Here is a 15994-nt window from a genome sequence, read left to right as displayed (position 1 = left end):
ATCTAAGCGTTTCTTTAAAGCAGTGATATGTACATAAGTATGGTCCCCAGAGCAGCAGCATTCCTGGGAACTTATTAGAAATGCCAGTTCTCACTCCTCTCTGTGAGTGGGATCCAATAATCAATGTTAAGAAGCCCTCTAGGTGCTTGAATGTGCTTTAAATTTGAGAATCATTGTTCTAAGCTGTTCATATCATCATGATCCAGATTTTCTATGGGTTGTTTACATGAAATGTTCTCAATTAAGCACTACTTTTATTACAGGATAGGGAAACTTACTTTGGAAGAAGAGAAAGAGGTGGGAAACTTAATTTGAAATACATGGATGGAAAGGTGGAACAGACATAACTTTCCCTAATTCTTCTCACTAAATATGACTAAAAACCTTGGACACTATGTAAGCAAACATAAAAAGCTCAGACAATGGAATAAGGCAGACTGGCTTCAAGAACCTCAAGATTCCAGGAACAACACTGTGGTAAATACTCTAGGTTTCCTTTTTGCCTCAAATGCAACAGACTTAAAGAAGCCAACAAGTAGGAAGTGCCAGTAGGTGCATACAAGAAAAACCTCAACAAAAGCCTGACAAAGGACCAGGAAAAGGGTAGTCTAGCAAAACAGAAAACATTTAGACAATAACCACTCAGAAAAAAAACTGTGGCCTTACCCCAACTTAGTCCTATAAAGGCTGAGTGGGAAACACAAACTTCTACATACCAGAGTCTATAATGAGGAACCACATCCATTTACCAATCCTCTCAATTGTGATGGTATCAAGAAAGTCCAAGGAGGAAGCCAAGACTTTTCATTCCCAATGGGTAGTAAGAAGTCTCCCCTCCTCATACTGTGAAAATCATACAAAGAGCCTAGATTTCCACCCCTACCCATTGTTAATGAAATGAACCTATCCTGCTGTGACGGCACCAGAAGAGGTCCAATGGAGAGAGTCAGTACTTTCACTAATGACCAGCTGTAAGGAGACTTACACCCTTTTCCTATCATGTAAGTGGAGGCCAATTGGGAATAAGTAATGAAGCATTCCTATCCTTTCCATCTGGGGAAGTATCAGTGTAGGCCTACTGGGGAGCTATACATCCCACCTAGTCCAGAAGTAATGAGGAATCCCCATCTTGGGTATCAACAAAAAAATCTGGCAATACATTCTCACCTGGCAATAATACAGTGATGTTCCTGTCCCCTTCCCCTACCAGGGTGGTATAAAAAAAAAAAAATACAGCTAAAGTAAGAGGTTAAAAAAAGGCTCAGGGTCCTATAACACCCGAATGTTCATGTCTCAATAAAAAAAAATCACTCATCATATCTAAAAACAGAAAGATTTCAAACTGAAAGAAAAAGACAATCAATCAATTAATGGTAATATTGGGATGAAAGAGATGTTAGAATTATGGGACAAAATTTTAAAGCAGCCATGATAAAATTATTCATTGAGCAATTATGAATATGAGTGAAAAAAAATGAAAAGATAGAAAGCCTCAGCTAAGACACAGTGTCAGCAAAACTGTTAGAATTGAAAAATAAAATAATCGAAGAAAAAAAAACTCAGTAAACAGGATTGATGGTAAAATAGAGAAGATAGATGAAAAATAAATTAGAAGATAAAACAATAGAAATAATCCAATCTGAACAAAAGAGAGAAAACAAAACTGAAAAAAAAATGAAGAGAGCCTCAGGGACCCGTGGGACATCTAACATTCATGTCATTGAACTCCCTGAAAGACAGGAGAAAAAGGACAGGGCTAAAACAAGTACTTGAAATGATGGCAGAAAACTTCAGCAAAAGACAAAAGTTACAGATTCAAACAGCCAACTCAAACAGAATAAAAAATATTCATGCTAGGACACATTGTAAATTTTGAAAACACAAAGTAAAATTGTCTTAAGGGACACCTGGCTGACTTGGTCAAATGAGCAACTCTTAATCTTAGGGTTGTTGAGTTTGAGCCCCAGAGTGGGTGTGGAGATTACTTAAAAATAAAAAATCTGGGGATCACTGGGTGGCTCAGAGGTTTAGTGCCTGCCTTCGGCCTAGGGCCTGATCCTGGAGTCCCAGGATCAAGTCCCACATCGGGCTCCTGCATGGAGCCTGCTTTTCCCTCTGCCTGTGTCTCTGCCTCTCTCTGTGTGTCCCTCATAAATAACTAAATAAATAAATCTTTAAAAAATAAAATCTTGAAAATAGCCAGAGAAAATACCTTACCTATAGGAGGAAAAACAACTGAACTATAGCGACTTCTTTATCAGAAACCATGAAAGCTAAAAGAATGTGGCACAAAACTTTTCAAGCACTAAAAGAAAAGAACTATCAACCCAGAATCTTATACCAGTAAATACATCCTTTTATCTATTTATCTATCTGAGTGAGACATTCTCAGATAAAACAGAGATCTGTCACCAGCAGAACTACTCTAAAAGTGTGAATAAAATAAGTTCTCAAAACAGAAAGGAATGATAGAAAGAAAGAGGCAAAGAAAACAATAACCTTGGAACAATTAAAAAGGAAAAAAGAATATGGTAAGCAAAAATATGGGTAAATACAACAGGCTTTTCTTCTCCTCTTAATGTGTGATAGTTACAGCAAAAGTAAAACTGCGTGGTTCTAAATGTATGGGGAGGAAATGTTTAAGATAATTATATTACAGATGGGCAAGGGTAATTCTATATTTCCCTCCAACTGGTACAATGATGACATCAAAAAGCTGAGTTATTATGTATAAATAGTGTAATAACTACAGCAATCAGTAAAAAGCTACACAAAAAGACACATTCAAATCCAATACACATAAATCAAAATGGAATTCTAAAACATGTTCAAGAATCCACAGGAAGGTAGGAAAAGAACAATAGAGAAATGAAAAACAGAATAAACACAAAATAAAACGGCAGACTCAACCTCAAACATATCAATAATTACATTAACTGTATCAATTAAAGGAAAGATTGGCAGAACTGATCTAAAAATACAACCCAGGGTGTCTGGGTCGCTCAGTTAAGTGTCTGCCTTCAGCTCAGGGTCCTGGGATTGAGCCCTTCCTCAGGCTCCCTTCTCAGTGGGAAGTCTGCTTCTCCCTCTCACTTTTGTCTCTACCCCAGCCTGTGCTCACTCATGCACTCTCTCTCTCAAATAAATAAATAAAACCTTAAAAAAAAAGAACAGAAAAACCAAAAATAACTGTCACCCAATTATACATCGTCTATAAGAAACTCACTTCAAATGTAACAATATAGGCAGACTGAAAGTAAAAGGATAAAAAAAGAAATATTATGCAAACATTAATTTAAAAAAAAGCAAGAGTGACTATATTAGTATCAGATAAAGTAGACAGTAGAGCAAAATTACTGGGGACACAGAGGGATATTATATAATGCCGAAAAGATCAATTTACCAAGAAGACAGAACAATCTTAAATGTGCATGCACCAAATAAAAGAGCTACACAATATGTGAAACAAAATCAATAGAACTAAAAGGACAAATAGACAAAACCACAATTATAGTTGAGACTTAACACTCCTTTCTCAACAATGAGTAGAACAACTAGACATAAAATAAGCAAGGACACAGAAGAACTATTAGCCAACACAATCTAATGCATATTTTTATAACACTCTTGATACAAACTGAATTATGTCCCCCAAATATACATACATTGAAGCCCCAACCTCCAGTTTCATATATTTGAAAATGAGTCCTTTGGAAGGTAATCTGGTTTACATTACATTATTACAGTGTGGCCATCATAACATTAGTGTCACTATAAGAAGAGATACTAGAGATCTTGCTTTCTCTTTCTCTCTCTGCCCTGAGAGGACAGTATAAGAAGGTGACTATCTGCAAACCAGGAAGACAGTCTTCACCAGAGAATCAAATTGGCTGGCACTTTGGTCTTGCTCTTGGACTTTCTAGCCTCTAGAACTGTAAGAAATAAATTCCTAGTATTTAAGCTACCCACTCTGTGGTATTTTATGATAGCCCAAGCTAATAAAAATCTACATAAGAGTTGAGTACATTTTTTTTTGCAAGTGCCAACCAAAAGATACCAAGATAGATCATATCTTAGCCATAAATAAAACCTTAAAAATATAAAACAACTGAAACCTTAATATGTTCTCTGACTACAATGACATCAAACTAGAATCAACAACATAAAGACCTCAGGAAAATCTACCAATATTTGTAAACAGAATAACAATGCCCATCTATACAATTCACATGGGTCAAAGAAGTCTTAAGTGAAATTAAAAAAATACTCAACATTCATTTCAGCATGAAAATGAAAATATAACATCAAAATTTGTGTAGCACAGATAAAGCAATGCTAAAAGGGAAATGTATAACATTAAATGCATACCCTAGAAAAAAGAGAAAAAAGCCTCAAATCAATTATCTAAGCTTCAACATAACCTGGAAAAAGAGCCAAATAAACCTAAAGCAAACAGAAAAATATATATAGGTAAGAGGAGAAATCAATGACATTAAAAACAAAAATAATAGAAAACAACTGATTCTTTGAAAAGCTAATGAAAATTGACAAACCTCTAGCAGGGCTGACAAAACAATAAGACAAAAGACAGAAATGACCAATATTTTTATTTTTTCCTAATATCATTACAGACATAGTAATCTCAAAAGGATAAGAAGAGAACACTACAAATAATTCTACATATATAAATTTGACAACTTAGAAAAAATGAATCAATTCCTAGAAAAGGACTACCTACTACTACTTGCCCAATATGAGATAAATCATTTGAATAGCCCTATAACTTTTAAGGATATTTAATCCATAATTTCAAAATAGCCAAAAAAAAAAAAAAAAAGAAATCTCCAAGCCTAGATGATTTGAGAATTCTATCAAACATTAAAAAAAAGAAAAAAGTTAACACATACATACTGTCTTCTAGAAAACAGGAAAGAAAGTACTTTGGGGTTTATTTTATGAAGCTAGTGTTACCCTGATACCAAAACCAGACAAAGACAGTACACAGAAAAACAACTATGCACCAATATCCCTCATTCATATATATATATATAAATCCTTTTTAAAAAACTACCAAACAGAATTAAGCAACATAAAAAATGAATTATCACCATAAGTGACCAAGTAGAGTTGATTCCAGGGACACAAGTCAGGTTCAATAATCAAAAATCAATCAATATAATCCAAGATAATATTAACAGGCTAAAGAAGAAAACTCACATGATCTTATCATGTCTTGTGATATTGTTGCCGGGATAGACACACAGAACCCAGAAAATATGCCCACTATTTTTAACAAGAGCACAAAGGCATTTAAATGGAGGAATGATAGTCTTTTTTTTTTTTAAGATTTTATTTATTTATTCATGAGAGACACACACAGAGAGAGGCAGAGACATAGGCAGAGGAGCAGCAGACTCCATGCAGGGAGCCTCATGTGGGACTCGATCCCGGGACTCTGGGATCACACCCTGAGCCAAAGGCAGACATTCAACTGCAGAGCCACCCAGGTGTCCCATGGAATTATAGTCTTTTAAGCAAATGCAAATAATTCTGGAACAATTGGACATTCTTAGGTAAAAAAGAAAAAAAGGAAAATAATCTAAACATTAGTCTCATCAAACCTTACACAAAACTCAGGATGGATCATAAACCTATATATAAGACATAAAATTGTACAACTTTTAGAAAACAAGTTGTTGAAGAAATTCTTAAAGATCAAGGGTTAGGCAGAGTTTATAAGACTTTATACCAAAGGTACAACCCATAAAAGGAAAAATTGATAAATTGAATTCCATTAAAATTAAAAATTTTTACTCTGTGAAAGACTCTGTTAAGAGAATATAAAGACAAGCTATACACTCGGAAATATATTTGCAAAACACATATCTGACAAAGGACTAGTATCTAGAATTACATTAAAAACTCTCAAGAGGGACACCTGGGTGGCTCAGAGGTTGGGCATCTGCCTTTGGCTCAGGGCATGATGATTCTGGAGTCCCAGGATTGAGTCCTACATCCGGATCCCTGCAAGAAGCCTGCTTCTCCCTCTGTGTCACTGCCTCTCTCTCTGTGTCTCTCAGGAATAAATAAATAAAATCTTAAAAAACTATCAAATCGATAATAAAAACAAAAATGAGCAAAAAAAAATGAAGAGAGATTTCACTGAAGAGAATCTACAAATAGCAAATAAGCACATGAAAAAATCCAACAACATTATCCACAAGGAAATGCAAATTAAAACCATAATGAGATACTATAAACCAATCAGAGTAACTAAAATAAAAAATAACAGTAACACCAAATGCTGGCAAAAATGCAGAGAAACTATCGCTCACACATTGCTGGTAGGAAAGTAAATGATATAGGTTTCTGGCAAAGTCTTGCCATTTCTTTGAAATCTAAACATGCAACTATCTACCATCTACTACTGGGCATTCATCCAGATAAATGAAAACTTGTGTTCACACAAAAACCTGTAGTGAACCTTTTTGCTGCTGTTGTTGTTTGTGCTTTAGTGTGATCTAAAGTGTAATCTTCTCTAACCCAAGGTCACAATGATTTACAATTATGTTTTCTTCTAAGAGTTTTATAGTTTTAGCTCTTACATACAGGTCTTTGATTCATTTCTAATTATTTTTATATACAGTATGAAGTAGAGATCTAAATTCATTCTCTTACATGTAGATATCTAGTTGCCCCAGCATCATTTGTTGAAAAGACTATCCTTTCTCTATTGAGTTGTCTTTGCACCTTCATCAAAATCAACTACCATAGATGTAAAGATTTAATTCTGGATTGTCAATTCTAGTCTACTGATATCTATATATGTTCTTAAATCAATATCATACTAATTCTTATAGCATACTACTGTACATATAATAAGTATAGTACTGGAGTAAATTTTGAAAAATGGAAAGTATGAAAGAACTTTGTTCTTTCTCAAGGCTGTTTTAGCTATTCTGAATCCCTTGCATTTTCATATGAATTTTAGGATTAGCTTGTCAATTTCTGCAAAAAGACAGCTGGATTTTTTATATAGATCACATTGAACACAAGATATCTTTACATTTTTGTATGTCTTCACTAGAATCTATGGTGACCATTCTACCCTGGTTTTCAAGAACAATCGAGCCAATAATCTGGGTTTTAGATACTGTCCTACTAACTCAAATCTGCAGTCTAGCATTTCACTGCCAGTGAAGTAAGTAATTGATGCTTCTACAATTAAACATTTCACATGGCACTGCTAGTATACTCAAGACAAGGACAGTGATCTCTTTTCACATCCAAAGCCATTTTAGAGAAATGACTAGGCCTGAGACCCAAAGGAATAAAATCCAAGTGAGGAATATGTGGTGGTTTAATGCACAGAACTTACATGCATCTAACCTTAGTAATGCCAGAAAACTTCCCCTCACAGCATGGTCTTTATGTGTTATTATAACTTTTTACAGTATTTTGAGAAATGAGAGAAAATAACTTATTCAAAAGGCAAATACATAAGAAAGTCTGTACTCAGGTAAATACATAATGTAGCCAGTCCAAGGTTCTGTCTTTAACAATGGTACATAAAGACAGTTAAGAGATGAATTTGGAAATTGTCCTAATAAACCATTACAAAAAAATCAAACATTGTACCTGAAATACAGCAAATATTGAATTCTTTGCATTTTAACCTGCTTTCCCAATGCAACTGGTTAAATAATTGGACCTAACTGAAATTCACAAATATGCTAATTTATTATCCACTGGTTATTTGAATCTCTGGCAACAGCAAGCTATTTAGAAACTCAAACTTATCCCTATTGTGATCTACATTTTATTGGCAAATAGAATACATTGTATTGTAAGAATTAAAAACATTTTACTGGCACAAGACACTCTCAGAAAATTAAATTATTCTATGATTAGCTAATGAATATATTAATATTAGGGGACTATTATCAATAGAACATACACCAATATGATTCTTGAAGGTGTTATCTCAACATTCATTTAAAAGAGCTAAAAGCAACATTTCTTGAGATATAACTTGTAGAAACATGATTTGTTACATAAATCAAGCTTTACTAGAAAAAAGGATGGGTTGGGACTAAGTGATTTATAATACACCATGGAATTCAAAAAGGAACTGGCAAGCACAGGAACTAAATTCACAATCTCCTACTCATTAACACTATGCTCTAACTCACTGAGTTACCCAATGACATACTTCCTGAAAGAAAAGGATTTTACTATGGTTGTAATGGATGTTCATGAATTGTTTAGTGATAAAAATTCATATAATGAAGTACAATGGATGGATAACTGCTTCTATCATAACCTAATGACCAGTCCATCAAAAATGATTTAAAAAGGCTAAGTAGTTACTTTAAATAACAAGAACTATATGAAAAAAAAAAAAGGACACTAAAAGCATCTTACACTGAGTAAAGTGGCGTTTTGATGGTTACTTGTCTTATATTTGTGTGATAGCTTTCCTTATTGGAAAAGCCAAGAGAATAGAACATAAAACCATAAAAAAAATCTTGAAAAAGGTTTAAATTTTTTGCTTCTATGATCTTTTTTATATTGCAAATATAAGACTTAACAAAGTTAAAAAAAAAGAAATTATGCTGTTAAGTGTAAAGTTCTATTTAGGAGTCAGTTTCAAAAACTTATCTTTCCATTTGGGCATGTATCTATATTACTAAGTTATTACATAGTAATTTTTCCTTTTTGATTCCCAATAACCAAAACAATTCAAGGTTAGGTTTGAGATTCAATCATATCTTATAAGACACCTCTCTTCTCCAAAATAAAGAGCTTTGGTTTAAAGAGATTAAAGGAAGCCCTAAGGAGTAGGAATATCCCTACATAAATGAAGAGGAGGAAATATATATATATATAAATATATATATATAAATATATATATATATATATATTTTAAAGATTTTATTTATCTATTCATGAGAAGAAATAATATTAAGATTAAAATACCTAAATTAAACTTAGAGAGGCTGAGAAGACTACTTGGATATCTAACTCTGGGAGTTAAGCATTAGTGCTACAATAAATATGTAGCAAATTATATATGCAGTAAAATGCAATTAAATCAAATAATAGGATTTTTAAATATATAGGAACTTACTAAAAGACTTAGAGACTGACAGGAGAAAAGAGAACTATCTAATATAGTTCCAAACACCCTAGCAGAAACTGAAAGCATGTTGCTTGTGGAAAATAGGGTCAACAGAAAAAAAAAAAAACAGAAGAACTAGGAATGGTTAGGAAACACTTTAAGAGAATCACTGTAAGCTTAGAGCAATAGACCCTTTTACTAAAGTCCTGAAAAAGGTGAGGCTGCTGCTAGAATGGGGTTCAGATAAATGTAATGAGATCACTGTTTACAAAAAACTTTTGGCGTTTATCTAAGAAATACTAAATAATTACAGAATTTGAATTGCAAGAGATACCAGCAAACCTGGGGCTGAAAAGGGCAGATGGGAAAGGGACTGACCAAAGCATTAAGCTGAATCAAACTTTAGCGATTACTTAAAGATATCCTTAAAAACTTACCAAAATTTCACCAAGATTGTACATCCTGCTGTTATTTCAAACTTTAGGAAACTTTTTAAGACTTAAATTACAGCATGAAACAGTTCAAACAACTTTCCATTTGGAGGCCAACCACCTGGAATCCAGCTCTAGCTCTACCGTTTAGTGATTTGTATTATTTAAGGTGTGTGTGTGGGGGGGGGGGGGGGAGAATCACAAAAACTTCTAAAGTTTAACTTTTTCCTGTATAAAAGGCAGTAATATGTTCCCCATGTGGCCTAAATAAAAAATATTCTGTAACTGTACAGAGCCACGGATTGCAATTATTAAAGAACAGCTGAGCTTGGATGCTGAAGAGGGAGTCTCTGACCTCAGAATACTACATGCATGTGTACTGGGGGTCCAGAGGTGGTAACCTTCTTTGATCAAGGTATAGCTTAGAAGGGATGTGTGCAGTGTGGCAAGGAAAGGAAGAAATATTTATCAAGCTAGCCACTTTGGCCAAGGCCTAGTAAGCACCAACGAACTTGTTAGACTGTGCTCTTTTTCTGACCCCTGCTAAGAAAGCTGTATAGCCCAGAGCTGAAGAGAGGGGAAAAATAAAATTAGAAGACAAAGAACAAATGCGTACTCACAGGAGGACTTATCATATACTATTTCAGTATGTCTATGTCTGAAATTATGAGAACTGTTTAAGGATAGAACAAGGATAATGTATTAAGTAGTAAAGATCACATCCAACTAGGAACAGACAGTTCTGGGATAGAGAGTCCCTGGTTAGTGGCAGGCCTACATCCTACTGCCCACGCGTACATAGAGGCTAGGCTACCAGCCTCCTACCACTGTTGTCATCACTGAGTCCATGAGTACCATGAGGCTCAGTTCTCCTGTAGTTTCAAAACAGACCCTTTTGACACCAGACATGATACATCCAAAACATGCTTGTGGAGATCTGAGTTCAGAAATGTTTGGGGGGAAAAAAAGCTTAAAGTTCTTTAGAGGAACTGTAAAGTGATACACCATAGAAAATTAGGAAATAAAAAAAAAAAAAACCAAAAAAAAAAAAAAAGAAAATTAGGAAATCAATGTTAAATGTGTAAAACCCATCATCCAAGTTTAAATGGCAAACTTCATTTCCTAACCATTTGAATAAAACTGACCACCACAAATTAAGATTGATTTTCCATGTAAAAAATAGCAAAGAACACCACATAATGATATTCTGAGTTCTGAAAGAAAATATTTAATGATTCAATGTAAAGAATGACACCTTAGGTACATGAAAAACATGTTGGAGCCTCTGTGTTTGTTCACTGGGGACATTCTAATACCCTCTAGACCCTCTAAACCCTTTCTAGGGTTAATGGTAACTTTTACCCAAGGTTCTTCCTGAGTTGACTACAGTTTTTGTAAAGAGAAAAACCCCTACTGCAAATATTTTATAATGAAAATGTCAGTGGTTCACAATGGAATATACTAAATGGTTATTAAAATCAGAGAAGGGGCTGATAAATCATAAATACAGAAAAAGTACATTTTCAAAAATCACCTTTTCTAATTAGATCCACTTACTTTCTTATAATTTGATGATAATCTGGAGTGTTAAGAACTCAATTTGAATGATGGCTGAAAAATAACTTCCTATTTATTTTCCTATTTTTAGTATTGTCAGAATTTAATGCCTGAATTGAACTTACCTACAAATCATTTCTCTACTTCACGGACTTCTTCCCTGATTGCTACTATTCCACTCTATATTTCAAAATGTCTCATATAAATCATAAAACTTATGGGAAAATGTGCATAAATTAGTTTCCCAGAGTTAAGAGAAAAATCCTCTTTGTTTCAATAATTGTTAACATATTCTGAAATGTGTGAGTACACTTGCATTCTAGTGCTTACTTCTCCCCAGGTATTGAAATGATTTGTATATATTAGCTCTATCATTACAACTTTATAAAGTAGAAACGATTATTGTCTTCATTTTGTAGATGAGGAAACTGAGGCATGGGGATATTATATAGCTAGTGATCTAGGGCCAGTTTTCAGCTTACTGAGTATCTTATATTGGCTTAATTTTTTGTGTATGTTTAGTATTCTATTCAAAAAAGTACATCCTCTTAACCAGTATTTCCTAAACTGTTTCTCTAGTTCATTTAAGTCCCAATGATCTAAGTTGACCTATAGATGATATCCTTTAAATCTTAAATCTTTTAGTTTGAAATGGGTAAGACTAGTTAACTGAGCTATACTTTTCATTTTTAATTCAAGTATAATTAACATACAGTGTAATATTAGTTTCAGGTGTACAATACAATGACTCAACAATTTATATATTACTCAGTACTCATCAAGATACTCTTGGGGCACCTGGGTGGCTCAGTCAGTTAAAGATCCAACTTTTGATTGTGGCTCAAGTCATGATCCCAGGGTTGTGAAATCCAGCCTTGCATCAGGCTCCATGCTGGACATCAAGTCTGCTTAATATTCTCTCTCTCTCTTTTCCTCCTCCCCTCTCCTCTCCTTCTCTAAAAAAATAAAATAAAAAAAGATATGTATACTCTTGGGACACATGGCTGGCTCAGTTAGTAGAGCATGCAACTCCTATACTCAGGGGCATTAATTTAAGTCCCATATTGGGTAGGGAGCCTACTCAAAACAAAAATTAAAAATGAAAAAAATTAAAAGATATGTGAACTTTTAATCCCCTTTATTTGATCCATCCCCCAACCACCTTTCTTCTGGCAACCACCAGTTTGTTCTCTGTATTTATGAGTTTAGGTTGTTTGTTGTTTTCTTTTTCTCTTTTTATATTTATTTTGTTTGGTGAATTCCTCATATGGCATTTGTCTTTCCCTGCCTGACTTATTTCACTTAGCATTATACCTTCTAGCTCCATTCATGTTGTTATAGATGGCAAGATCTCATTCTGTTTTATGGCTGAGTATTATTCCATTATATATGTGTGTATATATAATATATATTATTCCATTATATATATTCCATGTGTATACATATATATAATATATATGTAATGGAATACATACATATATAATATACATAATGAAATACATACAGATATAATATACGTAATGGAATACATATATATATAGAATATACACACACTATATCTGCTTTATTCATTCATCTATTGATGGGACACTTGAGTTGCTTCCATAGTTTAGCTGTTGTACACAATGCAGCAATAAACACAGGGGTGTACATATCTTTTCAAATTAGTGTTTTCATTTTCTTTGGGAAATATCCAATAGTGGAATTACCCATTGGGTAATTTCTGGAGGAACCTTTATCTATTCTCTATAATGGCTCACTATAGAGCTCAGTTTGCATTCCCACCAACAGCACATGATGGTTATTTCTTTTCACATCCTCATCACTTATTTGTGTTTTTGACTTTAGCCATTCTGATAGGTGTAGAATGATATCTCATTGTGGTTTTAATTTGCATTTCCCGGATAGTGAGTGATGCTGACCATCTTTTCATGTGCCTATTGGCCTCTACAGGTCTTCTTTGGAAAATGTCCTTTCTAGTCCTCTGCCCATTTTTTAATCACATTCTTTGTTTTCTTGATGTTGAACTGTACAAATTATTTATATATTTTGGATATTAACCCCTCATCAGATAGGCCATTTGCAATATCTTCTCCCATTCTATAGGTTGCCTTTCTGTTGGTGGTTTCCTTCACTGTGCTTCTCCCTCTGCCTGTCTCTGCCTCTCTGTGTCTCTCATGAAAAAATAAATAAAATCTTAAAAAAAAAATACTGTCTGGGTTATCTTCTAGAAGTTTTATGGTTTCAAGACTCACATTAAGGTCTTTTTTTTTTTTAGATTTTTTTTTTTAAGATTTTATTTATTGATTCCTGAGAGACACAAAGAGAGGCAGAGACACAGGCAGAGGGAGAAGCAGGCTCCTCACGGGGAGCTTGATACGGGACTCGATTCCAGGACCCCTGGATCATGATCTGAGCCAAAGGCATATGCTACTGCCAGGTGCCTCATATTCAGGTCTTTAATCCATTTTGAGTTTATTTTTGTGTACAGTATAAGAAATTGGTCCAATTTCATTCTTTTGCATGTAGTTGTCCAGTTTTCCCAACACCATTTGTTAAAGAGACTGTCTTTTCTCCATTAGTATGTTTTTGCCTCCTTTGTTGCAGGTTAATTGATCACATAAGTGTGGGTTTATTTCTAGGCTCTCTATTCTGTTCTATTGAGCTCTATTTTTGTGTCAGTACCATATACTGTTCTGATTACTATAGCTTTATAGTATATCTTAAAATATGCAATTGTGATACCACTAGCTTTGTTCATTTTTCTTGGCTATTTGGGGTCTTCTGTAGTTCCATACGAATTTTAGGATTAATGTTCTAGTTCTGTGAAAAATGTCATTGGAATTTTGATAGAAATTGAATTAAATCTGCAGATTGTTTTGGGTAGTAGGAACAGTATAACAATATTGGTTCTTCCAATCCATGATCATGGATATCTTTCCATTTGTTTGTGTCATTTTCAATTTCTTTCATCATCAGTGTTTTATAGTTTTTGGAACATAGGTCTTTTCGTTTCCTTGGTTAAGTTTATTCTTAGGTATTTTATTTAGGTGTAATTGAGCTATACTTTTCAGTTAAAAAATAACCTCCCAGGCATAAAATTTGGATATTTGAAAGGTGCAGTCAGTCACTAAAGCTATTTCCCTAACCTTAAGGAGTAAAGGAAATCCATACAGGACTAACATCAGTCATCAGCTTATTTTTCTTTAGCAACCCCACTAAACCAGAATGCAAGATGTTTATCACACTTCCTACAGGAAACAAGAAGTTAGGTTTTATACGAAGAGTGTGAATACCTGGTTAGGATAAAAAAGTCAGCTCTACAACATGGAAAGAAATCTTATGTGCAATGTACATACATTTAGTGCCAGGCAATTTTAATGTATTTGATCTTCCAAATTATGTCATTTCAAAAAGGAGAAAGAGAAAAAGTTGGTTGAGCAGGAAGGCCAAGCCTTGGACTGGAGGCTTATATACATGTACTGATACCACGGGAAGTTGGGAAAGATACCCTGCTTTTTTCTTCCATCTGTTTTGGGGCACTGAGAGTAGCCTCTTGCTTTAATTTTAGGCAAATTTCATCTGCATCATACATAAGAAAAAAAGAGATGAAAACTAACATAGAAATCACAGTTGCAACCTAATACAAATTCCACACATTTAAATTTTAAAAATTAAAAATAAAAAACCACTCAGAAATCAGCCAATTACCTTGAATGTAGCTCTGTGCTGCCATTATTATATTTGCTTCCCCTTTCCCAGACACCAAAATCGGGTACACGGTAAACTCTTTCTACACAAAATACAAGGTTCTGAATAAAAGAGACCTAAAAGAAAAGAACATAAGGACATGCAGAATAACAGGATCTTTAGATACTGATAAGAGCAATTAGATTATCATTGCAATTCCAATTACACACTTGCTACCAACACTTTCTTAACATGTTCAATTTCCTATGATTATTATATTACTATGAATACTGTCGTACCTGGGTTTTCTAATATAAAGCCTAAAATGAGAACCTAACATATAATACAAAAATAAAATTTAATTTCTGTCAATGCTCCAACTATAATTTTTCAGCGATGTATCTATTACTGTTCGTGGAAACTGGGTATCCTGAGAATTAAGAAAAATATATTGTTTTATACTAGATAATATTTGTTATCTGAAGTATTCATATGAAATGTTAAATAAGTCTAAAACCTTGGAGATAAAGAGGTCAATGTCTTCCTGGAACAGAGACTCATGAGCAGAAGTTACCTTGGGAACCAGTGCTGGGGTGATAAAACCTGAACTGTGATTGAACTGCTAGAGGCACCATTAAAAATGGAGTTAAAATTCTGAGAGTTAACATCTCTAGGAGGACCTAGTCATAAGGAGCTCCCCACAATATTGAGATTTATTGGCAAAAACTCCACCAGGTTCCCATAGAAAATGTCTTAGGAAAATCCCCCATGGCTTTCAGCAGGGGAAGTAGAAAAGAAACCATTTTGAAATAAAAAGTATCCGTGCTTTCTAGAGTTCATGTTATGCTAGTTCACTTTTACAGAAGACCTACATTACTACCTGATTTCACTACCTGAAAGAAATTCAAAGAGGATTTTCACTTAAAAAAAAAAAAAAAAGCTGTTACTGTACTGTACTAATGCAGGTTTTTTGTAAAGGCAAAGTGATGTAATTCAAACTTCCAGAAAGTGGGGATAATAAAAGGTCTCATAGAAACACTCCACTTTCAGATTGTGGGGGAAGTCTCTACATTGAAACACTTTGTTTTTTATAACAAGGCCTCACCTCTATTATGGCTCCCACCTCTGGTTAACTGTGGGAAACAGTTAACCAGATCTTGACCTACTGGGGTATTAGACCCTAACTGACCTGGGG

The 15994-nt window shown here is 34.1% G+C and overlaps 1 protein-coding gene across 2 annotated transcripts in view; it reads right to left on the bottom strand.

Annotated features, from left to right (window-relative positions):
* Nucleotides 1–15994, bottom strand: part of PHKB (phosphorylase kinase regulatory subunit beta) — a 211170-nt gene that overhangs the window by 108324 nt on the left and 86852 nt on the right. For both annotated transcript variants that reach the window (XM_055331265.1, XM_055331264.1), the window contains exon 8: nt 14821–14936. In XM_055331265.1, coding sequence (XP_055187240.1) covers nt 14821–14936 — 116 coding nt within the window. The remainder of the gene's footprint in view (nt 1–14820; nt 14937–15994) is intronic.

This window comes from Nyctereutes procyonoides, unplaced genomic scaffold (genome assembly GCF_905146905.1).
Source record: "Nyctereutes procyonoides isolate TBG_1078 unplaced genomic scaffold, NYPRO_anot_genome, whole genome shotgun sequence".
NCBI lineage: Eukaryota > Metazoa > Chordata > Mammalia > Carnivora > Canidae > Nyctereutes > Nyctereutes procyonoides.
The sequence above is the reverse complement of the archived record's forward strand: the minus strand, read 5'-3'. Positions and strand labels throughout refer to the sequence as shown.